The sequence below is a fragment of the Vicugna pacos genome, chromosome 18 (assembly GCF_048564905.1).
Source record: "Vicugna pacos chromosome 18, VicPac4, whole genome shotgun sequence".
Taxonomy (NCBI): Eukaryota; Metazoa; Chordata; class Mammalia; order Artiodactyla; family Camelidae; genus Vicugna; species Vicugna pacos.
The window spans coordinates 43,336,244-43,361,967 of NC_133004.1; the positions used below are offsets into that span (position 1 = coordinate 43,336,244).

General features: G+C 56.4%; 1 protein-coding gene across 3 annotated transcripts in view; it reads right to left on the bottom strand.

The window, feature by feature from the left end:
• Positions 1–2,750: 2,750 nt before the first annotated feature.
• The window catches only part of GRID2IP (Grid2 interacting protein), a 34,392-nt gene continuing 11,418 nt past the window's right edge, over positions 2,751–25,724 (bottom strand). The window contains exons 1-21 of one of the 3 annotated variants that reach the window (XM_072943344.1): positions 24,693–24,812; positions 21,802–22,050; positions 21,490–21,575; positions 19,595–19,664; positions 19,017–19,111; positions 18,496–18,679; positions 16,341–16,495; positions 14,656–14,805; positions 14,288–14,385; positions 13,991–14,108; positions 12,853–13,208; positions 12,087–12,503; positions 10,411–10,498; positions 9,548–9,625; positions 8,844–9,040; positions 8,364–8,519; positions 8,155–8,241; positions 7,202–7,331; positions 6,995–7,113; positions 6,155–6,319; positions 2,751–5,900 (exon numbers count right to left, since the gene is read on the bottom strand). In XM_072943344.1, coding sequence (XP_072799445.1) covers positions 5,829–5,900; positions 6,155–6,319; positions 6,995–7,113; positions 7,202–7,331; positions 8,155–8,241; positions 8,364–8,519; positions 8,844–9,040; positions 9,548–9,625; positions 10,411–10,498; positions 12,087–12,503; positions 12,853–13,208; positions 13,991–14,108; positions 14,288–14,385; positions 14,656–14,805; positions 16,341–16,495; positions 18,496–18,679; positions 19,017–19,111; positions 19,595–19,664; positions 21,490–21,575; positions 21,802–22,050; positions 24,693–24,727 — 3,105 coding nt within the window. In that variant the 5' untranslated portion in view covers positions 24,728–24,812 and the 3' untranslated portion in view covers positions 2,751–5,828. Of the gene's footprint in view, positions 5,901–6,154; positions 6,320–6,994; positions 7,114–7,201; positions 7,332–8,154; positions 8,242–8,363; positions 8,520–8,843; positions 9,041–9,547; positions 9,626–10,410; positions 10,499–12,086; positions 12,504–12,852; positions 13,209–13,990; positions 14,109–14,287; positions 14,386–14,655; positions 14,806–16,340; positions 16,496–18,495; positions 18,680–19,016; positions 19,112–19,594; positions 19,665–21,489; positions 21,576–21,801; positions 22,051–24,692; positions 24,813–25,724 lie in introns of those variants that run through there. The other 2 variants (XM_072943343.1, XM_072943342.1) reach the window with 2 other exon arrangements.

The window sequence follows — 25,724 nt, forward strand, 5'->3', positions numbered from 1 at the left end:
GCACGGGTGGAGACTTCGGGAGCCCCAGGAAGCCACATGCACTCAGCTGCCAGCCTTTCGTTAGACAGAAGCTCTGCACCTCAGGGACAATGGGCCTGATTGTCTCCCAGGGTGGAGCTTTCCACGAAGCATGAAAAGAAACTGACAAAAAAAAAAAAAAAAAAGAGTCTCCTATGCCAGTGATCTCTTACAATGCAGTAATTCAGCTCCAGAATCAGCTTTATTAGTGTCCATTTCTGCAGCACTTTTCAGAAATACCACTTGGTACTTAGTATTAGGAAAGGCTAATCAAGGTTTTGGGGTGAATTTCTTAAACAAATGAGAAATGGCTCTATATTCTTGATACAGGTGTAAATCTTCTAATTTATTTTTGGGACTCTAAAGATGGTTTTTGGTAACTAATATGTAAATTATCAAAACTGCAAATATTTCTCTTTTGAGGGGGTTAATTAGGTTTATTTATTTATTTAATGGAGGGACTGGGGATTGAACCCAGGACCTTGTGTATGCTAAGCATGCACTCTACCACTGAGCTATACCCTCCCCCTAAAACTGCACATATTTCTACCAGGTATTGAGTGTGAAAATCTGAGATGACAATATTTTGAGCCTTATCCCTGACCTTGCATCATTGTTTTCTTACACCATCTGCTTCATAAGTTTGCATTCCTTGACTGGCCTCTGTGGACCTTTTGTTTGCAACCCTTGTCTTCGGGCTTTGGATCCATGTGGCCAAACTGTTTTATAGAAAGGAGCCACTCATTTTCTTGAGCAACTTGGGAGCCCCCTACCTTGATGTTATTTTGGCTTGATGTAATGGGCAATTATTGAGCCCTTGCTGTATGCAAAGGCAAGGAGCAGCTGGGCCAACAGGCAATCAGGCTGATGACAGTTAGCAGTGAGCAGACACCTGCTAGCTGAAGCTTGGGTGTGTGAGAATTTGCCAAGGGAGGATAAACAGTGCACTGTGCTGCTTAAATAAAGCCAATTAAAATAAGGATAACTAGTTCTTCTCGTGGCTTCCTGTCAGGGCTGATAGCAGGTACAGGGGAATGATGGGAGAGAAAGCCGGACTGCCACGTGTCAAGAGATGAATGGGTGGTGAGGACGCAGAGGCAGCGAGTATAGACAACAGCTCTGAGAGATTTGATCTGAAGGAGGGTATGAAAGGGCACCAGCCACTGGGGTCTAGACTGTTCTTACAGGGCTGCAGGTGGAGGGATGTTTATAGGTGGAGAGGAAGAGCCAGTGGAGAATGATTTGTGGTCACTGATGCATTGGGGCCCCTGGGAGCTTGGGGAGGTGGGAATATGGCACAGAGAATAAGCCCTGAATTAGAGTTGAGAGCAAGGCCTGAGCACCATAGGATGAAGATGAGGGAAGATCCATAGAAGTTCGCAGATGGGGGAGGTGAGAAAATCCTGCCTGATGGACTCCTTTCTCTTTGGAGCATCAGCTGAATTCAGAGATCTCTGAGGCCTCCTTGGAACTAGCACTGTTACAACTTTGGATCTGATATGGGCTGAAATGTGTCCCCCTCCCCAAATTCATCTGTGGAATTCCTAGACCCCAATACCTCAGAGGGTGACTACATTTGGAGACAAGGTCTTTAAGGAGGTATTTAAGGTAAAATGAGATTATAAGGATGGTGCTCTAATTCAATAGGGCCGGTATCACTATAAGAAGAGACCCTGGTGAGGAGGGGGATGTAGCTCAGTGGTAGAGCGCATGCTCAGTGGTAGAATACATGCTCAGCATGTATGTGGTCCCAGGTTCAATATCCAGCATCTCCATTAACAACAACAACAACAACAACAAAAGGAGAGACACCGGAGATGCACAGAGAGAAGGCCATGTGAGGACACAGCGGGAAGGGAGTCATCTGCAAGCCAAGGAGAGCAGCCTCACGAGTAACCCAACTTGCTGACACATTGACCTTGGACTTCCAGCTTCCAGGGCTATAAGAGAATGGACTCCTCTTGTTTCAGTCACTCAGTCTACAGTATTTTGTTATGAAAGCCTGAGCAGATTAGCAGGGATGGACAGGAAGGGGTAAGAAAAGAGGTAAAGGCTTTATGTTGAAGTCACCAGTATCTGTGGCCCTTGGAATGCTGGTATACATTTTTTAAAAGATCATGCTAAGCAGAGGGGAGGGTAGAGTTCAGTGGTAGAGCATGTGCTTAGCATGCACGAGGTCCTTGGCTCAATCCCTAGTACCGCCATTACAAAAAAATAAACAAATAATAAACAAATAAACCTAACCCCCTCCCCAAAAAAGATCATGCTAAATAAAGCAAAGAAGATATTCCATTCAGAGGATGGGCTTTGGATTTAGAAAGACTTAATTTTCCATCCAGCAAGTCACATAACCTTCCTGAATTTCAGACTTATTTGTAAAAAGGAGATAACAAAAACCCACTTCAAGGGGTCGCTGTGAAAGTAACATGAAATGAAATGTGTGAAAACATGGAGCACACTACCTAGTAAACATTCACTAGTGTTATTAGGAAAGGCGGTATGTAATTGGGCTATGTTATTCTGTTAGTGTCATTGAGAGAGAAATACATTCCTGGGGCAAAGTGCTTGCATTCACACCTCGTCATTTGGTGAGGTGTCGGGGTCGGAGGGATGGTGCACATATCGGCTCCCATAAAGGGCTTTGTACTCACTCGGGTGTAGAACTACCATGAAATACAACCCTAGGAAACCACGCACAGAGAGACTGACCCATAAGATATCTGCACCCAGCATTGTGCCTGGCACACAGTAGGCAGTCAAAAAATATCGGCAAATGTATTTATGAACGAAGAGAATGCAGTGACAATGTGAAAAGACTGAATGTCTATAACCATCACTTGATGGGTGTATTAGTAAAGCCTCTTAGTACTGCAAGTGACAGAAACCCATTCAAAGCAGCCTAAGCCAAAAAATAAGAAGAAATTTTTTAAATGTACGAATGGTGGGGGGACTTTGTTGGCTTCAAAACTGAAAAGACAGGATGTCTGCTTCAGGCACAGTTGGATCCAGGGACAAAGAGATGGCGTTGTCCTCTCTTCTTTTCTTCTCCATTGGTTTTATACCCAGGCAGGTGCCCTCCACATGGTGGTCCTGGCAGCTCTCTGCAGGATTCCACCCTCTATACACCCAACGATTCATCCAGAAGAAAGGTGCCTCCTTCTCCGAACAGTTCTAACTTGAGTCTTGAATTGACTCTGAGTTACCCAGCCAGAGCCACAAGACGATAGTTATCCAATCAGCACCACTCCAAGCAGGCAGAGCAGGGGAGGGATGATTTCCCAGAGGGAGAACAGGGAGCTTCCTCCAGCAGAAGAGGCTGCTAGATAGGCACAGACACACACCACTGCTGCCCCCTGTGCTGAGTGTATCTGGAGAGGAGTCGGGTGACTTGTGGGTGACTAGGTAAGAATGAAAAACATGGCACCTGAAGGACACGTGAGGATGGGTGACCAGAGCTGTGCTGGGTCCAGGGAGGACTGGGGCCACTGAGGATTTTAAAGAGGCTGGGATGTGCACCAGGGTGCCTGGCCAAGGAAGCATGTGGTGGACTGATGGCAAAAATGGTCCTAGCTAAGCCTGAATCCACACCCTCTGCCATGTGGTTTTCCAGCATCTCTCATCAAGAGGGCAGCCTATTTCCCCTCCCCTAGACATGGGGCTGGCATTGTCGCTTGCTTTGACAGTAGAATGTGGCAGAAGGGATCGGGTGAGAGTTCCGAGGAATCTTCTGTGCCCTTGCTTGTTCTCTTGGGCTCCTGCCTCCACCATGTGAACCGTCCTGGCTGGAGGATGAGCAACCACAGGAAGCCATCCCAACTGCCCCAGCCAAGGCCCCAGATGTGGAGGGAGCCCTGCATTATGAGCAAAGCCGCCCAACTGACCCACAGATGACTAGAGACACACAAGTGAGCCCTGCTCAGAGCAGAACTGCCCAGGTGACCAACAGACTCAAGAGCAGTAGTGGCTGCCATTTGAAGTCACTGAGTTTGGGGACAGTTGGTGACACAGCATTGTGTGGCAAATAGGTAATGTTTACAAGACATGATAGGGAGAAATCCCAGCTAGTGATTGGCTTGCCAACCTGCGTCCCCTGGCCCAGGGCTGGTGCCACCTGGAGAGGGAGTGTGCTTCTAATTTGCAGAAAATGCCATTTGGGCCACCTGGGGCTAGAGGCTCATGTCTGTTCCTAGGCTGGTGGAGTCTAGAATCTACAGATCTCACATGGGGATTTTAACTGACCTTCTGACATGTTTCTCAGAGACAAAGATTTTGGGAACTTATGGAAATTATCCAGCTTGAGCTACTGGAGAAAAATGCCCACAACCAGCCACATCTGGGTATGTTTTCCCATCTGAATCACACACTTTGGACTCGACACTTTTATATGGTAGCTGTGAGTGGGGAACGAACACAGAACATACATGACCTCAGAGAAGGGCCTGCGGGAGACTGGGGAGAACTGCATGGGTCCCAAACCAACCAGGAGCAACACCAGCCATTCAATCACAGTGAGAGAGAAAAAGCCAAAACCTAAAGCCCGTTTCAGGCTTCTCTGATAGAACGGGAAGGGAAGGTAACAGGATGCTGCCTGATGCCAGAATTTGCCAACTGGAGAATGGAAAGGAAGAAACAAAGAAAGGCAAGTTGCCCCCAGCACCCCCCTGCTCCCTGTAGGTATGCCGGTAACTCCCTCCTCTAACCCAGTCCTCACCAGGGGCTCCAGACACACATGCAAAACAGCCTCCGGGATCCCAAATATGTCCCAGGTTGTGTTACTGCCCCTGAGGCTGCTCTGTTCACATGACATGTTCCAGGGAACATCATTGCCACCCACTCAGGTGAGAAACCTGGCAATCAGCCACCAAATCCTTCCCATTCGTCACCTGTATACCTCCCTGTTCTCTGCCCCATACCTTGACGCCCCCATGCCCCTCCCAGACTCCCACTTCCAAGTGACCCCTTCTAAACTGGATTAAAGTTGTCTGCTGGATAAAAACCTCGACTCTGTAGTCTAACACACAGGGTCTTCTAATCCTTTCCTACATCTCTGCCCAGCTTCTCTCCAGCCTGCCTTGGCTCTGGGCTGCAGCCTACTGAAGTTTCTTCCGGCCTCCAAAACCCAGGCTGGGTGCACACACTCCCAGGCCCCGTACTTGGGGCTCTTCTTCCTTCCGGCCTGCCTTCTTCCAAGCAGCCCCAGGAGACCCTGGCTGTGTGATGGACCTCCAGGCCTTATCGTGCCCACTGGTGTGGTGTGTTCAGGGGCATCTGTTTCCTCCAGGGTTAGAGGTCTGTGAGGTCCGTGCTCCGAGGGCAACCCCTATGCCCACTCGGTTCAGAAAAGGTTCAGACATCCTTCCTTGGGGCCGGGCACACTCCAATCAAGACGCTGCCCTACTGCCGCGGCCACTTCGCAATCCACCTGCCGGTGGCAGCGCCCCCTCCCCGGGACCCCGATGTCCTGAGGGCGCGCACCGCCAGCCCTGGCTTGGAGGCGGGGGCAAGGAGCAGGAAGCCGGCAGGGCGTGGCGGCGGGCGGTCCACACTTCCCGGGGAGTCGGCACCCTGGCTCCCGCCCCGCGCCCCCAACGCTCGGAGCCGAGGGTTCGGCCCTGAGAAGGGGGCCCCGGCCGAGCCCCGCACCTTCGCGGGCGGCCGGAGCTCGACGACTGAGGTAGCTGGAGTCGCGCGGGTGACTGGGTCCCACTCCCGCTCCGGGCCACGCAGGCGGCGTCCGGGCCACCCTCTCCCGCGCAGCCTCCGGCGTCCGTCTCCGCGCTCGGGCCGAAGAGGAAGCGAGGCCGCCACCGTCACCAGGCCAGGGGCGAAACCATCCCCGAGCTGCGCGTGCCCTCCCCAGCCTGCAGGTCGCTGAGCGCCCGCTGGGGAGGGAGGAGCACGTGGGGAGCGGCTCGGTCAGCGGTCCCCGAAGCCGCACCCACTTCCCCGCCTCGTCTCCCCACCCCAGATCGCGGGGGTAGAGACCAGCGGGACCTGCCCAGGTAGGGGGGCGTATCTCTCACGGGGGTGGAGGGGGCCGGGGACTTTCTCACCCAGGGCTTCACAGAGGACCCCCCTCGTTTGACATCTGGCCCTGCCTTCTCAGGGGTCCCTTTGGCCCCCCACCCTGGCTCACCTCGAACTTGCTCATGAACTCCGAAAAGATGCCGAAAAAAGCCTCAGAAGTGGTGGCTCTGGAATCCTCACCAAAGAAGGCCAGTGCCTTGCCCAGTTCCTCCATGGCCTCGCGCTGCAGCCCGTCCAGGGCCCGCAGCACTGGCTGGGCTGTCTCCAGGAAGGACTGATGGGCCTTTGTTAAGGAAACTGCCCCAGATACCCCCGCAACGACACAAGCCAGCGGCCTTGCTGCCCAACTCCGGTCTGCCCCAGGCCTTTTGCTCACGTGGGAACCATGCCCTGTTCAGAGGCTCTAGTCCCTGCGCCCACTGCCCTCCAAGCTCATTGTGAAACCTGCCACATCCAGGCTAGCTTCAGGCCTTTCACCAGGCAGCTCTCTTCCCTGCCGGCTCTGCTCAGATGCTACCACCTTCTCTTCTGAACCATCCATGTATAGCGCCCTCATCACTAGAGAGTGAGGAAGGCCTTTCCCTTTTTCTGTCTCTCTTTTTCTATAGCACTTGTCACACTCAGTGGGAATATTCTCTCCTGACTGCCTTTGGCTTGGCCAGGCCCCACAAGCCTCACCTTGTATCTTGTGACTTAAGTCTGGGGCAAGGTGGTGGCTTTAGCCCATCAAAAGAGCTCCTCAGCTACACACAGGTTGGCATAAGTGCTTGGATTCTAAATAACCCAAGATGGGACCCTCTTCCAGAACCCCCGGACTCACAACAGCCTCTGCCCAGAATCTCTGCTGGGACACGATATGAGGTCGACAGTGGCCACTGGAGCTATAGCCAGCTCTGCCGCACTACCCTGGGGTCCCCTGTGGCACTGGGACAGGCTGCTTACAGGATACTGACATGACCACAGCAAACTTGTCCTCACTCGAGGGGGACATGCTCTGGCAGGCAGCCTGTATCTCACTGATGGTGCCATGGAGGTCAGCCAGGTCACTGGTCAGGGCTCGTTGGTTCACTGTAGGGAAGGGGACAGGGCCTGATGGGCCACCCTCCCAACCCAGAATGGCAGTGCCTCTGCCTCCCCATCCATGCACCCAACCTACCTTTGGCAGCCAGGGGCACGGTGGGCAGGTCCTGAGCAAAGCCCAGGAGTTCAGGGAAGTGCTGGCTCAGCGATTTGGCAAGGATGTGCAGGAAGGTGGACTTCCCGTCCACCGTCTTGGTGGAGTTTAGCTGCAAGTGACCCCCAACATACATCCTCCTCAAGGACCCCATCAGATTCCCAGTCCCGTGGGCTCAGGTACTCTCAGCCCTGCTTTTCCCAGACTGGCATCAATTCCTGGCCCACGACTCTCTCCAACTCCGAAGCTCATAAACCGCTGGCTGGCATTCCTCACTCAGAAGCTTTTATCTGCTGGGATGCCACAGTCCTATTCCCTCGCCCAGACCTTTGAGACCCCAGGAACCAGGCCCACAGCCCCCAGCTAAGGGAGCCCCCCAGGTTTTACAGTCCTTGTGAGTTTGCCCTTGTCTGCAGATAGAGCCCAAGATTCTCTAACCCCAGGGAAAGTGGGGAGCATCACTCAGACTTCTTCCCTTTTGCGATTTTCTGGAACCATCTGTGGCCCCTCTGAACCTCAGACATCCTAAATCATTCGTATCTACAAACAGAGCTTTTCTTCCTCTTTTTTTTTTTTTTAAACAACCAAAGGCGTCGTGGAGAAAACTCCCAGAAACACCGGGGGAAAGCTGGGTATTTGAGCTGTCCTTTCTCTGATCCTAGATCTTTCTGGGGTGGTGGTGTCAAGGGCACAGAACCTACAGGATGGGACTCTCCCCTTCCTCCTGGAAACTTCCCTCCCCACCCTCCCCTCTCCCACCACTCCATTCTTCCAGCTCTTGAGACTTGGCTTGGAGAAGTCACTTTACAACCCCCTCAACCCCCACCCTTTGCTTCTGTCACATCCTGGCCTGTGGGCAGCCAGCTCTTCCTCCTGGGGGAAGAGCCTCAATGGTAGAGCAGACTCATGGATGACTGCCCGTCTGGCCCCCTCACCTCCGTCAGGAAGTTGATTTTGAAGCCTGTGGTCTTGTTGGTTTTGGGCTGTCCATCGTTGAGATAGTTGCCCATGGCCAACACAAACTGTGGAGAGAAAGGCGGGCAGGTCCTGCCCAGGCCCTACCCGCTCCCTGGCCCCTCTCAGGCTGGAAGCCCCAGGGGGCAGAGGGGCAGGTGGAGTGATATGAGAGGGGGTGGACCCTGACCTCCAGGATCTTGGCGAGCTTCCGGCTGTTCTTGAGCTCGAGGGAGGCCTGGCGCAAGCACTCCAGGCTGCCTCGGATCTCTTCTGTCTTCTCCTGAAGGGTGGCCTGGAAGTGGAGGCTGCGCAGGCGGGTCTTGTATTCAGGAACTGATAGCATCTGCCGCGGAGTCAGGGCCAGGATTCATCTGTCCCGCCCACGGAAGACCCACTGCCCCAGGCCAGCCTACGGTGGGGGTCAGCGGGCTGCGCGGTATCCCCTTAGGAAAAGTAAGCACGCCTCTGGGGGCACTCTCATCCCATCTACCTTAGATTCTAAGAGAGAACTGGCTGGCTGTTAAAGTGTCAAACCGGGACTCAGGTGTGAGCGCAGTGGCGGGAGGGGAGAGGGACCCACGCGCACGAGAGACCCCAGGGAGGAGGCGGAGGCCAAGGCCGCTGGGCAGCAGCCCCTACCCCTGGGTGGGGGTCTAGGCCGCAGCACCTGCAGGACGAACTGGTCGGGCTCGCTGAGGCGGCCGGGCGCCTCGAGGAAGGCCTGGTAGCGCTGCTCCTCGTCGGCATCGGGCGCGAAGAGCAGCAGTTGCGCCAGGTGCGCGGGCTCCAGGCGCCGGGGCTCCATGCTCATGAGCACCTGCCGCAGCTCCGCCGGGCTCAGCTTCAGGTGCGCCAGCAGGATGGCTGTGGGCGGGGCCGCGAGCGTGAGCCGGGGCGGGGCCGGGGCGGAGAGAGGGCAGGGCTTCGAGTCACCCGGGCTACTGGGTGAAGCCTGGGGGCGTGGCAAGGAAACGGGGTGGGGCAGGAGCCGACTAGGAGATGGAGAAGGTCCTTCCTGCGACTGATTAAAGGACGAGGGTGGGGTTCTCGAGGAGACCAGAAATTGAGTGGGGCCTGTGGAGGTAGGGCGGCCAGAGAACTACGGAGGGTCCTGAGAAGGGAGGGTAGAGGAAGCGGCTGGAGGCAGGGACAGAACTGGGGAGCCAATTACAGAATGAGGGCGGGGCCGATGAGGGGCGCCAAGGCCTGTACCTGCGCCCGGTGGGTCCTGGGAGGGGCTTTCGCCTAGCAGGTGTGGGGACTCTCACGGCCTAATCTCTATCATTCACCGGGGTGGGTCCGAGGCTCCGCGGCCCACAGGACGCGTCTTGTCCTGCCCCCAACAACCCTTGGGCGTCCCCAGCCCCTCACAGGTGTTGTAGGCCTTCTTGTGGGACAGGATCTCCACCACCTCCTTCTTCCTGAAGGGCTCAGGCCCGGGTACCGGCTCTGGAAGGGAAACTGATGGTTTAATGAGGGGAGGCTAGGCCGAGGCTGCTGTGCAAGGGCCCAGGAGGAGGGATGTGGCCACACCCAACAGCCCAGATGCTCCTGACCATGGACTTGCCTGAGTCAGATGCAGGTGTCCACACCTTCCTCATTCCTCAGCCTCCTACTTATGGACTCTGGGGTCCAGTCACACACTCAGAATGTGTGGCTTGTGTGTGTGTGTCCCTCCCCTGGGCCCTTGGGACAGAGCTGGCCCTACAAGGGGAACCAATCATCTCTCGACCTTGCAGATACTTCCTGGATAGAAAATGACCTTTCTCTTCCAACCAGGGTCCACCTTTCACATACAATATCTCTGACTGCCTGGAGCCCCACCCAACAACTAAAGGGGTAAGGGGAGAGAGAGAGAGAGAGACTGGGAGGGATATCTGTCCACCTTATTCTGGCTGTGTGACTTTAAGTAAATTAACTGGCCTCTCTGTGCTTCCTCATCAGGAGGTTGGGGCAATTATAGTCCCTATCTTATACAGTTGACACAGGGTTAATTTAGAAACAAGAGTGTCTGGCATTTGGTAAGCATGCAATGAATGACAACTATTATTATCTCCATTTTGAGGTGGGAAGACTGAGGCTCCAAGAAGTTAAGTAACTCAGGGACACGTAAGAAAAGGGCAGTCTGTGCAGACCTCAGGGACTCTAAGCCCCAAGACGTCACAGAAGGCAGTGGGTGGGCTGCCACAGGGCACCTGGTTTCCGGGGTCCCCTAGGGCCCTCCGGCCACTTACTAGCAGGTTTCTGGGTGCCAAAGTGGAGCTCCAGGTCAAGGTATTTCACCATGTCGCTCAGCTTATCATAGTCAGAGTCTTCCCCGAGCTGCAAGGGAGTGGGAGTTTCAGAGTGAGAAAGAACACAGGCAACGGGATTGCCATCCCCTGCCACCCCCACCCTCTAAGGGCCGCCCTCCGAGCACTGGTGGGGTTGGGGGAGAGCCTCCATCAAGCCCTGGGATAAACCTAGTGGTGGGAGGAGGGTTCCCAATGCTGGGGAAACCGAAGCAGGGAAGTGCCAGGGGCTAGGAGCTGGGCAGGTGGCTGTGATGAATGGTCTGGATGAGAGGTGACAATCTAAGAGGGCCATATGGAGCTTGACAGAGGGTGAGGATGGGGTGCTTGCCACAAGGAGATCCTGAAGGGAGGACAGGCAGAAAAACAAAGTGTCACAACATGGCTGCAGGGCAGGGACACCTGGTACAGATTTGGGCTTGGTCAGATGCATGACCTGTATCCCTGTGTCCACCTTCAGTAACCAGCTGAAGGACCATTCTGCAGAACAAGGCTTGAAGGCCCATCTGAGGCTGGTAGGAGTGAGGTCTCTAGGGGGCCCAGTAAGTCCCTGTTTGTGACTTTGTCCTCCTGAGAATCCTTAGCAGCAGCAGGGAAAGGTTCCCTGGAGACGTGGGCTGATGCCAACTCGGCTGGGAAAGCAGGAGCCAGAAAGGGGACTCAGGAGATGGCAGTGGGAAAATGTGACAGGCACACCCCAACAGAGTGTGGCTACAGGTGAGGGCACACTATTGGTCTCAAGAAGAGAAAGCATAGGGTTGAGGATGATGGTGGGAATGAGCATTGGGATGGAGCAGCCCCAGAAGCTGGAGGGTTCTCAGGCCATATTAAAAGGAGTATGATGTCCAGGTCACAGGAGATGAAAACTCTGTTTTCTCCTCTGGGCTGGTTAAGCCCCACTGGGGGTTCCATTGGGGGTCTGCCCTTTGACAGACTGTGAGGCTAGAAAATACTTTCTAGGGGGATGACCTGAAGAACAGGGAGGGGATGAAACTTGCTCATCTAACAGGCTGGTTGTCTGTGGAAGAGGACATATACTTGCTCTGCCTGATTTCAAAGGGCAGGACAGACAGCAGGGCTTGAGAATTTTGGAGAGACATAATTTCAGAGCAATACAAGGATGGATGGTGAAAACTATCCAGTGAGGAAAGAGATTCCTTGACAGGTAGTGAGTTCCCCATCACTGGAGGTATTCATGTATACACTGGCAGTATTGTTTGGGAGGAAATTCAAGCATCAAAGTGAAAGGGTGGAGGCTGTTGTCAGGGATTTGGACCAGCTGTCCTTCTAAGAATCCTTCAGTCTTGGCTCCTGCAAACAAACTACTCATGGTAGAAAGTCAGACAGTCTGAAGGCCAGTGATTCCCTAACCAGATGTCCTTCTCTTGGCTCTAAGAGCCTAAGGGAGCTATTCAAATCTCAAGAGTGATAGGTTTCAAGGTGCCATTTCTGGGTGTCCCCAGTGTGTCATTGGCTCAGGGACACAGATGCCTCAGGGACAAGAGGACCAGGGGATGTTCAGCTGATGTTGAAGAGGCCCAGAAATGAGTCTCGCCTTCACAGCTGCTGCCCAAGCCCCTCCCCTGGTATAGAGCTCTCCTGGTCTCCAGGTCACCTACCTGTCCCCAGATGGTGCCTTCTGAGTTCTCCACCTGCTCCCACCGCAGGCGCTTGACACTCATGTGGCTGGTCTCACTGCGGCGGTGGCCCAGGCCCCGGGACAGCATGGGGGGTGCACAGGGGACAGGTGGGGGCAGGGGCGGTGGGGGTGGTGGCGGAACTGGGTGGCTGAGTTGGGCGAGAGGCTTGGCCAGCGTCTGAGTGGGGCCCCGGGGACCATCAGGGGTGCGGGAGCTGGGCTTGGGATCATGGAAGGGCAGGGGTGGCGGTGGTGGAGGGCTGAGCGGGGGTGGGGGGATGTGGTCAGAGATGGAGGAGTAGGTCAGGGAGCTGCCCTCCTCACTGCTGCTGATGCACTCGCTGGCGCTGCTCCTCTCGTTGGTGACAAAGCTGCCCTGGTCGTCATGGAAGCTCATCTAATGGGGACAGAGCAAGGTGTGGGAGAGCAAGGCTGGGCCCAGGGAGACTGGAGGACGGGGCAAGGAGTGGGAGAGTGGGATAGCCTGGGGCAGCGGATAGGATGGCCTGACAGTGTGTGGCATAGCCTGGGACAAGGAACGGGGCACCCTCGGGTAAGGAGTGTTACAGTTTAAGCCCAGGGTGGGGTACCCTGGGACAGCCTAGGATGGACTGGGGCAGGCGGAGGGGAGCATGGGGCAAGTATCCAGGGCAACAGGCCTCTTGCAGGAGACTGGGGCCACTGTCCCTTACAGACCCCCAGATCACCCTGGACCCTGTGCCCTCCACATCTGCCTGCACGCTCACCTCTTCATAGTCATTCTCAGGGCTCAGGAAGTCATCCACGATGGTGACCCTGGGGCCCAGCTGCTCACTCAGCGCATCCAGGAAGCGGTCAGTATCCCGGCTTCGCGCCGGACGGGAGAAGGTGAAGAGCTTCCTGCGGCTGGGCGGGCGGCCGGGGTCTGGGCTGGGGGGGCTGTCAGAGTGGGTGGGCCCGGCGCCTGGCTGTGGGGAGGGCGCCCTGCTGCTGTCCAGGCTGGCGTAGGGGTGGGACTCGGAGCTGCTGGGGGAGGCCAGGCCCTCTGAGCACAGCGGGTAGTAGCAGGGGGAGGGCAGGAGCCGCTCACTGGGCCATGAGTCGCTGGACAGGGTCCTGGGCCCTGGGGTGTGGGATGGAGCATAAGGACCCCTCTTCAGTGGGGGTACCGGGGTTCCAGGTACAGCCTGGAGGGGAGGGGCCCAGGGCTGATTGGCTCTGTGTCCCTGGGCACCTTCCTTTCCCTCTCTGGACACAGTGCAGGAAGACCCTGTGTGACTCTGCCTCCCTTGGCTCTTCCCTGAGGATGATCAAAGGCCTGAGTGGGCAGGGGGAGCACTGCTTAGCCCAGGACTGGTGGACCCCAGCTCATCTTGGAAGGGATACCAGGGTCCCACCCGGGACCCACTGACCACAAGTTAAGGGTGTGGGGTTTCCAAACCCCAGACCAAGGGTCATGAGGCACCCCCCACACCCAGCAGCCCCTTGGCTCACAGGAACATCACCCAGGGGTCCAGCCTTCTAAACTGCAGAGAAACCATTATGTGTGTCTGTGAGCAACCATCTTCCCAGCTGTGCCATTCATAGAGCAATGCATTCATGCACTTAATAGTTTACCCAACAGCTACCTGCTAACTTGGGGACTCCTATGGGGGCAGCCTTTTGCTCTTCTACATCCACAGCAGGGGTGAGGATCAGAGGGGACATGGAAGGGGCCGGGACAACCCTAACCTTGATGGCAGCTAGCCTCAGAGGCTGCTGGGGTTCCACACATTCAACCCTACGGCCATGGAGCAAAGAGGGCTGTCTAGGAGAATGTCTGGAGGTGGGGGCCACACCTAAACAGCCAGCCAGGAGGACAGAGGCCAGTGCTGCCCTCAGGAGCCAGGGCTGGAGAGCCCCTACCTGCTGTGCGGGCTGCGCTGGGCACTGGTGGGGAGGCACGGGATCTGGAGGTGGTCCCCATCTTCCCTTTGAAGCTGCTGCTCAGTCGGGACTCAAGCTCTGCGTAGACGGCTGACATCTTTGTGGGGAGGAGGTGGGGATGAGTCCAGCCTGCTCTTACCTCCCCCATGTGGCCCTAATATGGCCTCAGAGGCCAGGCCTACGTGGTCTGGGAGGCAAGGGTCTGCCCCAGCTCCATGGGCCACCCATTCCCAGCTCCCCACTGACTCCAAAAGCAAGGCAGAGAGAAGGTCTCACCATCTTGGGGTTGGGGGTCTCGGGGAGGGATGTGCCATCGCCCGCCTGGCGCTCGCCTGGGATCAGAGGAAGAGGCATCTCCAGGCACTCACTGGGCCCTGTCGAGGAACAAGGAGGGCCAAGTCCACAGCAGGTGGGAGGGTTGTATAGTGACAGCCTCTGAGTTCTAGGACTCAGGCCCCAGGCCAGACCCAGCAGGGGGCCACAGAAAAGGACTGCCGAGCCCTCCAGACCAGGGTGGCAGGAGGGGTGGCCACTCAGCCCATTTCCGGGAACTTCTCATCTCGCCAAGCCCATTTTGCAGGTGGGAAAACTGAGCCCTGGTCGCACCCTCCCACCCACTCCAGCCTTTCGGTTCAGGGACTTACCACACCCAAGGCCGGCCTCCAGGCCCTGGGACCGGAGGCTGCGGCGGGACATGGAGGAGGCCCTCAGCGAGCTCCGCGGCTGGGGCTCCGGCACCGGCTCCGGCTCAGGCTCCAGTTCGGGCTCCAGGTCCAGGGCGGGCTCGGGCTCTGCTGTGAGACGCAAAGGGGAGATGGGCCCCTTGTCTTCTCAGCCAGACAAGGAGCCTCCAAACACTGGGAGGGTGAGGGCAGCAGCCGTCTGCACTGATCTGTGAGCCCCTGCTCTGCTGGGCTTTAGGACCGCTGTCCAGGGGAACCCCTGGGGTGAGAAGCTGGGCGCCGGGCAGAGGATGAACACGGGGAGGGGTCAGCCTGAGGACAAAGGCCGGGCCTCTTCTCATGACAGGAGCCTAGGACCCATGCTTCCAAGGTCTCGACACCACAGGGGCGTGTGGGGTGAAGATTCCGGGTCTAGGGAGATGGGTGGTGGGACATCTGCTGCCCAGCCTGTACCCTGAGCCCAAACCCTCAGCCCTCCCCCAACAAACCATGGGTCCCCAGGACTAGGGTTAGTGGGAGCACAGGGGCCAGCATGTAGGAGCTCTGCAGGCTGTGAAGAGCATGTGCAGTGCCCAGGACAGGTGCCCAGGGTCTGGCCCATTTTCAAGGCCCCCATCCTATATGATGAAGCCCGTGGTTGTGGGCAAATGGGACATACACCCTGGAACAGGGGACAGCAGCGCGGAGCTGCGGCAGAACGTGGCCCAGCAGGACCTTGGATGAGTCTGCGCACAGCAGAGGGAAAGCAGCACCTTTGCCCCTTTCCTGTTTGCCCATTTCTGTCCCCCTCTAACCTCAGAAGAAGCTAATTTTAGGAATGAATCACTAAGCCATTGAAACCAGCTCCTGATTCTGCTCCCCTGAATGCACACCATGCCATGCCTAACCTGTTGATTCTTTTCCTCGATAAAAAGAAGGAAGAATGAAAAATGAAGTACTTGAAGAATGATTAGCTCTCTACCCACAACAGTCCCCTTAGTGATCCTGCAGGCAGAGCACTGGGACAAGGTAACTCTGAAGAGTGAGTCAGGCGGTCTGCTCACAGTGGAGAATGATGCCAAGGCCAACCTCCTGCCTCCACGATTCACTGAAATTCTTCCCCCATTTTCCCCTTTAAAAACTATCTTGCCTTTGGGGTTGGTCTCTGGACATAAGTCTACCATTTCCCCAGACTGCCGGCTTTTTCGATTGAAGAAACTTTCCCTTCTACAAACTCTTTCGAATTATTGGCTTTTGAGCTGCAAGCAGCCGAACGTGAGTTCAGTAACCAGAGCCCACCAGGCTCACTGTGTGCTCACCATCCAGGAGACAGTGACTACACAGACTTCTTAATCTGTGCCACACTTCCCGGGAAGCCAAGCACAACCTCTGTGGTCACCCCCATTTTGTGGACGAGAAATCTGAGACCCCAGTGTGAGGCAGGCGGTCTGCAGTCTAAGGGTCCTCTACGCATGCTGCTTTAAGGGCCAGGCTGGGCAGGCGCACCTGTGGGCCCAGCCTGGGCTGTCGGGCTGTCGGCAGGTATTGGCAGGGCCATGGGTGCGTCTGCGTGTGGAAGGGGCCCAGCTCAGCTGTAACAGCTCGCAGGTGAGAACAGGCATCTGGCTCCTCACCCGCTGGGCGGGGCAGGGGGTGGGCCTGCTTACCGGTCATGGCTGTGTAGCCCAGGAAGCAGGCGATTTTCTCCTGGCAGAGCTCCTGCTCCTCGTAAGTCAACAGCTGGTAGATGAACTGCCAAAGGACCTGCTTGGCGGGCGTGTCCAGCACCGGGTAGACGTCAACGATGAGGGTGTCGATGTTCCTGGTGGGGGTGGGGGCACAGGAGCAAGGGGTTCATGGCTCAGGGGCCTGCCAGAGGGCACAGGGTGGGGGACCAGGGGCCCACTTCCAGGCCACAGAACTCAGCCTCACGCCCTTCCCCTCCTCCCCAAGACAGAGAAGCAGGCAGGCAGGCAGGCTCTGCAGACAGGCTGCCCAGATTCAGATCCTAGCTCTGCTTCATACCAGCCAAGAGACCTTTCTCAAGTTACTAATTTCGCTGTCTCAGTTTCCTCCTCTGCAAAATGGGAGATAAAAATAGCACCTACTGCACAGAGCCGCTGTGAAGGTTAAAGCCTCACTCTGTCAGGGGCTGGCCAACCGTGGCCCAAGGGCCAAAATCTGGCCAGCCACCTGCTTCAGTAAAGAAAGTTTTATTGGAACGTGGCCACGCCTATTGGCTTATATCTTGTCTACGGCTGTTTTCAAGGTACAACAGCAAGCTGAAGGGTCTCGACTGTATGGCCTACAAAGCCTGAAATATTTGCTATCTGGCCCCTTATAACAAGCGTTTGCTGAGGGAGGATGTAGCTGAGTGGTACCGTGTGTTCTCAGCACGCACGAGGTCCTGGGTTCAATCCCCAGTACCTCCATTAAAAAAAAAATACATACATAAGCCTAATTACCTTCCCCACCCCCCAAAATAATTTGCTGATCCCTGCATTATACAGAAAAAATAAAACTGACCTCACATAACACCACACATAAGGATGAACTCAAGTGGATCAAAGACCAAAGTGTGGATGGTACAATTATAAAATTAAGAGACGATAAGGCAGGAGATATCTTTTGACCAAGGGGGAGGGAAGGACCTTTTAAACAAAATTTCAAAAGCCAAAGCTGTAAGGCCCCAAATGTATTGAATTTGATTATACAAAATCAAGAATACCTGTTCAAAGCAGTACAGCTTGGACCCGTTAATATTAGATATAACAAAAGTAATAACAGAGTAACAGACGGGAGAAGATGTTTACAGTGTCTAAAATCAATGAGGAGTCAGTATCTAAAAGATAGAGGGAACTCTAGCAAATTCAAGTTTTGCTTTTTGGAACTGTCTGGGTTTTTTCCAAACCTATTTCATCTGTGGCTGGCTGAATCTGTGCACGCAGAGCCCACAGATACAGAGGGCTGACTACAGATGTTATAACGTGGATGGACGTCAAAAACATGCTGAATAGAAGAAGCCAGATGTGAAAGTCCATATAGTGTGTGATTCCATTCAAGTGAAATGCCCAGAACAGGAACTTTACAGAAACAGAAAGTAAATTAGTGCCGTTCAAGGTGAGGGGGGAGCAAGGTCCGGGGGTGACAGTGAAAGGATTCGGGCTTCTTTCTGAGGGGATGGAAATGTTCTAAAGTGAAGTGTGACAATGGTTACATGTATTTGTGAATGTACTAAAAACCAGTGTGTTGCCACTCAAGTGGGGAATTGTATGGTGTGTGAAATATATTTTAACAAGTATCTTTTTGTTTAAACAAGAAAGAAAGCAAGCAAAAAAGAAAGGAAGGAAGGAAGGAAGGAAGGAAAAAAGAAAGGAAAAAAGAAAGAGAAGGGAAGGGAAGGGATAGGACATGTGGTCGACTTTGCATGGACCATGACAACGACTCTCTGGGCTGAGGAGTGAGATAAAACACTCTTGTTGCTGCTGAGGTGCAAAAAGAAAGGCAAAACCCAGCCCCAGCAGGGCCCGGCTGGTGGTGAGCGCCCCTGTGGGGTGTTGTGAGGGTCCCCCCAACAACAAGTGCCTCACTTCCCACAGGAGGCTGGGACGTGCCCAGGTCACATGGCTGGGAGGTTTCAGAGCCTGGTTTGTTCTGGGGCAGCCTGACTGCCCCATCCCAGGGCCCTGTTGCTGCCTTCCTTGAGCCTCCCTCAGGAGAAGGGGGCTTAGGAAGCTCAGGCAGGGGGATCCGGATGCTGAGTCTGAGCAGGATTTAGGGTCCACCCAGGGCAGGTCCCCACCACCACTCTGGCCCGGCCACCTGTGCTGGAAGAAGCTCTCAAGGGCTCTGCAGACCCCATAGCGCTCCGGAGGCGTGAGCAGGTGCTCCAGCTGTTGGCTGAAAGTCCTCCCCTGCACCCGGATGCTGGATGGCAGGATCTCCGCCACCCACTGCAGGGAGGTGAGCGCCGAGGACGGGTTGGGGGAATCCATAGAATCAGAGTCTGCAGGGACCACAGGAAGGAGGGGCAAAAATGACCCAGGGTCCCTAGGACAGGTGCGGTTTCCCTGGCAGCTGGGGCCAGGGGAACTTCTGGAGTGGGGGGTGAGTGCCATGCATTGGAGGTACACCTGCTGCCCGCAGCTGAGGACGGGGATGGAGGAAGAGCCCTGGGCAGCGTCCCTGAGGCTGCCCCACTGAGTTTTACGGCACCACCTGGGGAGGGAAGCTGCAGGTTTGGGGGAAAGCAGAGGCTTCTGTAGACTCACAAATCCCACACATAGCAACCCCAGCAGGGTCTCTGTGGGCCGAGGCAGCCAAGGGGCAGTGGGGGGTCTCACCACTGGTGAACGGGACGAGCCCCTCCTCCACCACCAGCGTGGGCATTGCACCACTGCCCTGCAGCATGGACACCACCTTGTCGTGGGAGCAGTTCCTGCCAAGCAGAGATGGCCCAGGAGGGCCTGACCAGGATGAGCCCTGCCCACGGCCACCTGCCAAACCATCCTCTCCTGCGGGTAGAGGCCACACGGCAAGTCCACAGCTGGGCCAGGACCAGAAGCCAGGGCCCTGCCTCTCCTGCTTGTTAATGTCTTCTGCAGGAGAAGCTCCAGGCCCAGGGCCAACTGGACACTGCTGGGTACAGAAGATGTCATGCTCATGTCACCAGGGCTCCCTCTTAAGAGCAAGACACACATGATCCTTTCAACTCTGTGTCCCCTGAGTGGAGCTGGGGTGTTTCTTGTTTGGAAGAACAGACACCCTAGACGGGGGGAGGGGTGGGTTTGGGACCTCCCCTAGGAAGAGGCACAGACTCTGGGGACCAACTGGTCAGAAGCCTATAGCCTGGGTGTCCCAAGAATCAGGAGTCCTGGGGACTGTTTGTCACCAAGCTCTGTTGTTCCCTGTAGCCTCTGACCTCATGTCCAGCCCGTTGAGGAAGAGGATCCGGTCACCAGACTTGAGGGAAGCATTGTCAGCCGGGCTCCCTGGAAGCGAGAAGAGCAGGCTTGCTGCAGGGCGTGGCGTGCCTGCTCCTCTTGGAACTGTGAGTAACACACTATCTTTGCTAATGGCAGTCACCCCTGATGGCTCCTGTTGGCCTCACCAGGCCTGAATTATAATAAAACCGACATTTTCAGCACACAAACAGATAATTCTCACTCTTTGCTTTAATGGCCCCGGAGATCAGACCTCACCCAGCACCTAACACCTGGAGAAGTGGGGCTGGGGAGTTGGCTCCCGTGGACATAGATTTTTTTTCCCTTCTGCCTCTGCTGTTAGTCGTAATTCTACATTTAATTTGGAAGCAAGTAGGGGGTAAAGGATACATGCCTAAATGAAATATACTTTCAGATTGTGAGCAGTTGGTTCTCTCTTGAGGCTGCAAGGATTGTCAGGAGTGGAAGCAGAATGATCAGAGAAAAGTTCCTGGGAGAGGGGGGCTTGGGGGAAAGCCACTTCCTGGAACTGAAAGTGGGGAGAGGGTGATGGTGATGAAGCCAACGTGGCCACCTGGAAGCTTGGACCAGGCTGGGGTGGGAGGCCCTGAGGGGTAGAAGCAGGGGACTGAAGATCACTGGATCAGGAGTCAGGAGACCTCAGGTTCTAGTCCTTGATTTGCCAGAGTCTCTCTAGACCTCAGCTCCTGCATCCATAAAAGCTTCCACCGAACTATCCTTTTTGTTTCTTATGACAAAGAAAGGGTTATCAGCCTGGAGGTTGGGTTGGGGAGAACACACACCTGGATTTTAACATGGCCCCAGGCCAAGCATCTCTGGCTACACATATGGGAGAGGCAGGGAGTGGGGGGTGGCACAGTTGGAAGAGACAGATCCAAAGAGGAGAGATTAATCATATCTAGAGTAAGCTCCCCAGAGAGCAGCCTTGGGCATTTTCTCTACAACAGTGTGTCAATGACTTAGTGATGCACAGATTCAAGAAGGACTGGAACATGTCAGTCATCAGGACTGGGTCTCAGAATGATCTGACGGCTGCAACAGTGATACAAAGGCACTGAGGCACTTTCCTGGGGATCAGAAGAGCCCTTCTCACAAATCTGTGCACTGAAGATGTGAGGTGCAGAAGGGTAGAAGAACTCAGCAGCAGCAGGGGCACTGATGGGGTTGTGCGACTAGGAGCATCACGTTCAGGTGCTGGGAGGGGATGGGTGCAGGACTGAGCAGGTAACTCAGCCTGCGGGGTGGTTATAGGGAGGGAGACTTCAGTTCAGTGCCAGGAGATATTTCTGCCCCATGGAGACCTTCCACAATGGAATGGGCTGCCTTGGCAAGAAATGTTTCTTCCCTCCCATTGGAGGGGCAGGAAAGTGGGATCTCTTCAATGAGAAGCCTCAGTCTTCTTCGAGATATCACCATTCTGGGAGAAAGAAGAGGCAGGCCAGGTGGGAGGAGGGGAGTCGAGATTCTGGGGACTGGGGGCTGGACGGTGGGAAGAGGCTCTGAAGCCCTGCTGCCTCTCTGAGTCTGGTCTGCCCAGCAAGTTCCCAGTGCGCAGCCGGCACAGGGAATGTTGTCTTGGGAGCAGCCTGGGCAGGCATCAGCTCTGTCCTTGCTGCCCCAGGTCCCAGGCACCGCCCCTAGTCCTCCCTATGGATATAGGAAGGTCTCCATGGAGAGCTGAACTTGGAGGGGGTTTGCCCTGACTTGGGAAGATGGATGATTTGGATCTGCTGCTCTGGGACACTCAGAGGACACAGCTACTTGAGGTTGGCACCTGAACGGAGGAGGGGTTGCTGAGCACCGGCCTCACAGAGTCCTTTACCCCATCCTGAACAACCCACCCACCCCTCACCAGGCAGGACAGACTCGATCCAGACAGGCCCGTGGCCGCGCAGCGTGAAGCCGAAGCTCTTGTTGCCCTTGTAGACTCGGACGGTCCTGGGGAGAAAGAAGGGGAGGGGTGGAGGGCGGGCAGCGTGCCTTTCCCTGGGGAGAGGAGGCGGAGGGTGCAGGGGATGAAGATATCCCGTGTCCTGCTCCCCTGAACCTCCCCTGGTCCCCGACCCCCAGGTGTCCTAGTTTCGCCCCCGCACCCCCTGCCCAGGTGTCCATCCCGAGCCCACCGACCGAGATGTCCGCAGCGCGTGCCGCGCGTCCCGGGTACCTGCGCGCGCCCCCGGGGCCGGCGCGGCCGCCCAGCAGAGAGGCTGCCTTGCGCGGGGGCGGTTCGTCGGGGCGGCGCGGGGCGGCGCTGGCGCGCGTGGACACCAGGAGGCGCTCCGGCCGCTCCTCGCTGCGGCTCCGGCGCAACCGCTGCGCGCCCTGCGCCCGCCGGGCGCGGCACAGCTTGCCCAGGAGGCCCTGCGACACCACCTCGTCGAAGCGCGCCCGGTGCTTCTTGGGGATGAAGATCCTGCCGGGGAGGACCGCAGAGTCGGAGCACGCCCCGGGACAGCACCCCTAACTCGGCAAACCTCCTCCCAGAGGCGCCTCTTCGTGAGCGCCACCCTTGGCCTCTCCTCTGCACCCAGGGGTGGCGGGGGAATCAGCAGTCTGCACCCCAATGCCCTCCCTCTGGGCCCGGACTTGCGCCCCAACGGGCCTGGGCCACACGAGGACCACAGTGCCCTGATCGCTCTACTTCGGGAAAGTCACGCTCCCACTGTCCCCATTACTCTGGCCTCAGGGACTTCAATGCCCCGAAAACCCGTTCATGGATTCCGGGACCCGTTCCTCCTCTTGCCTCTGTCTTCTCATCCCTGGACTTTCCCGGACTCCCTCAACTCATGCCCTTGGACCACCCAGGCCAAGTCCCAGCCAGGGATCCCCACCATCCGCTTTCTCCCGGCCTCATTCCGGGCAACACTACTGGAGAAAAATGAAGCCACAATCCGCTGTGGGGGTCACGCTTCCCCTAGACCCTCATCAAACTCTCAGGCTCCTAGCTTGCTTCTCCCGCCAGCCCTCTCTACAGCTGCCTCCTCTGAATGCTCCAGGACCACCACGTCCAGTCCTGTTTCATAGGCTGCTGCCCAGGCTGCCAGCCCTGCCCAGTACACTATCTCCGCTCTGGTAGCTGAACTGGGTTCGCCCTTCAACCTCCAACACTGGCCTTGCTCCAGGTGCTGGATTTCAAAGCTGAAGGTGCTGTGGTTCCTGCTCTTAAAGCACTCACCCTGGAAGTGATGAGAGGCACAGGAGAGATCCCAAAGTCCCCTGTCAGGGTCCACATCCTGGAATGTTTCTTTGGTGCCTATAGGTCTCCTCTACAAGGCTGGAAGCTTCTTAGGGCTGGGCCTGTAGCTTGGCTGTGAGCCACAGGAACTAGCCAGGGCTTGGCACATGGGCGGGGCTCAATGATTCAGTAAACAGGAGGTCCACCAGTGGCCCACCCACAGCTCTTAGTAATGGCAGCAGTTAACATCATGGTGGACTCCCTGGCCCATGGTAGGGGATTCTGAGGCTCAGAGAGGATCTGGAGCTTTCCCAGGTTACACAGCTGACCCTTGGCACCACTGAGATGGAAGGCCAGCCTCTGGGCCTCAGCACAGTGGCAGGTCTCTCTCTGGGGCCCCTGAAGGTCTGGTTGCTAGCAAGGCCTCCCTGGCTGCATCCCAATACTCCTTGCCCTGTTCTTTGTACCAGAAGCCAGTGCCAAGGGCATGGTGGGGGGAGGGGGGAGCAGTGGTTTTGAAGCCATCTGGAATACAACCCTTCTGATGTCACCCAGTGGCCCCCAACTCAGTTCCCTAGACCTCTGTGGGTAGGTTTAATAAGGCCAAGTGGGCAGACTAAGCTGCCAGGTGGGAGGGCAGGGATGTGGGTCCTTGCGGAGGAGGGTGCATCAGGGCCGGCCTCCCACCCCACAGTGAGCTTTGCTTCAGATCTGGATGTTCCAGGAAACCAGGAGGCTAGAATGATGGCCTGTTCGACTGCCAGGAGAGTCATCACCCGATACACTCGTCCTTACCCACCCCCAGCAATTCCCGAAAGTCTAGAGCCTCAGCCCCATTCCCCAGATGGTCACTCAAGGTCTCCAGAACCTGACATCTCCAGCTGCCTGGTCTGCACATTGCCCACATGCCTCACACCCAGGCAAAGCAGAGATCACAAGCTGGAAACTGTCTGTCTTACACTTTGGGCTCCAACTCCAGGCTCCAGAAGGTATCAGCCCAACACCTCCAGCCTCTAGGTCCAACCCACCACCCTCTAGGAGCAATGAGAAAAGGCCTCCTCCTCCCTCTCCCGTGGGAACCAGGATGAGTCACCAACTGCACAGGTAGGAGAAGGTTGAGTGGCCTATTCCCTCCTCGGGGTCCTTGGGGCTGAGATGGAGGCCAAGGCTGCCTGGTGTGCCAGATGCCCTTCCAGGTTGATGTGGGCCCTCCAGGCGGCTCAGTCTGGCCCATGCACCCCAGCCCTGGGTCTGCTCTGAAATGACTGACCCAGCATATCCAGGCGTAGTGGGGCCTCATGGACCACTGTGGCCGATCCATCAATCAATGCCCCTTTTACCTGACAGCCTGGCCATGGCTACCCCAGGACTCTCAGGTCCCTGCTGTGTCTATAGGATTCTCTGAGCCCACAGGCTTCTTTCCGGGGCCACACAATGACCTTGCACTCAGAGTCAGTCCTTTTCTCTCTCGGGGGTCAAGTCTAAATCCAACTCCAGATTCCTACCAGGGGCTCCCATAGGGTTCTCTCTCTCCACCACATTCTCTGCCACGTTCTCTATCCACTTCCCTCCATCAGTCCAGTCGTAGGAAGGAAAGAGGGCTTTTCAATCCAGCCCTTGGTCCCAGACCCGAATCCCGACCCCTAGGGCCGCAGTTGAGTTTTGGATGCCCAACGGGAGGAATTTGCCCCTTTATACCCTTCTGGTTTATGTCCACCCTCCCAAGCCCAAGCCCCCAGCCAGGCTCGGTAGGTGCCCACCCGGGGTCGTGAAGCCCCTCAGTGCCCCTGCCCCACCCCTTTTCAGGTCAGCCAGAGGCAGGTTCGTCGCACCAGGGTGCACGGTTCCCGGGGGCTCGGAGCGCGGTCGGGAAAAACTACCGAAAGTGCCGAGAGAAGCTCTGGTCCTTCCCCATCTGGAGCCGGCGACGGCGGCGCGGCCGGTGCGGATGGGCAGAGGGTGGCGAAGCCCGCGAGCAGAGCAAGGGCGCCGCGATTCCACGCGCCTCTGCGGGGCAAGCGCGCTCGGCCCCTCCCGAGCAGGCTGGGCCTGCGGCCCGGAGCCCGCCCCCTCCCGGTTGGCCCCGCCCCGCCCCGCCCCTCCGGGGGACCTTTTAGCTTGCTCTCTGGAGCTGGGGCTGTTCCAGGCCGTCAGACTGCCTCCTCTTGGACCCCCTCCATCAGTCCCTCCCCATACGCTTGGCCTCGCCTCCCACCTCTCGGGCCGTTGCACCCAGGTGCGTCTCTAAACCCGGCTGCAGCAAGACTGAACTCGGCAGTATAGAAGCTCCAGCTGCCTGCTGTAGAGCCTGGGAAGGCTTTCTGGAGGAGGTGGCCTGTGCACTGGGACTCAAGGAGTCAGCAGATGTGGGCCAGAGAGAGGAAACCCTCTCTACCCACCCAGGGAGAAGCTCCAGTGGAGAAGGGGCTAGAGAGGGAGGCCTTTAATGCCATTATCAGCCACTCAGCTGGCACTCTGAGAACAGTGAGGAGCCACGGGAGGGTCTAAGGATTTAAGAGGACGGGGAGGGACCCCAAAGGTTTTGGTGCACCAGCGGAGGGTTGAGGCTGGGAGGGGAACAGGGAAGGATGTTGGGATGGGACAAGTGGCCAGATTCTAAAACACAGGCAGTAGAGTTAATGAGACCTGGTGAGTGAGGAGTGGACAGCCAGGCTGGGGCAGGTCCCAGGTGAGGGGGGTGGTGGGGAATAAAGGGCCTCCCTGAGATGAGTATGTCCTACCCAGAGAGGAGAGGGGAGGACCACCTAGAGGAGGAGATGGAGATATAACAGGAAAGGCAGTCTGGACTCTTCCTCTGACTCTGGACCTGCCACTCCCTGGAAATCAGAGCAGGAGCAGACCCCAGGGACACCACTGCATTGTCATTTTTCACGGATCCAAGTCCTGGCTTC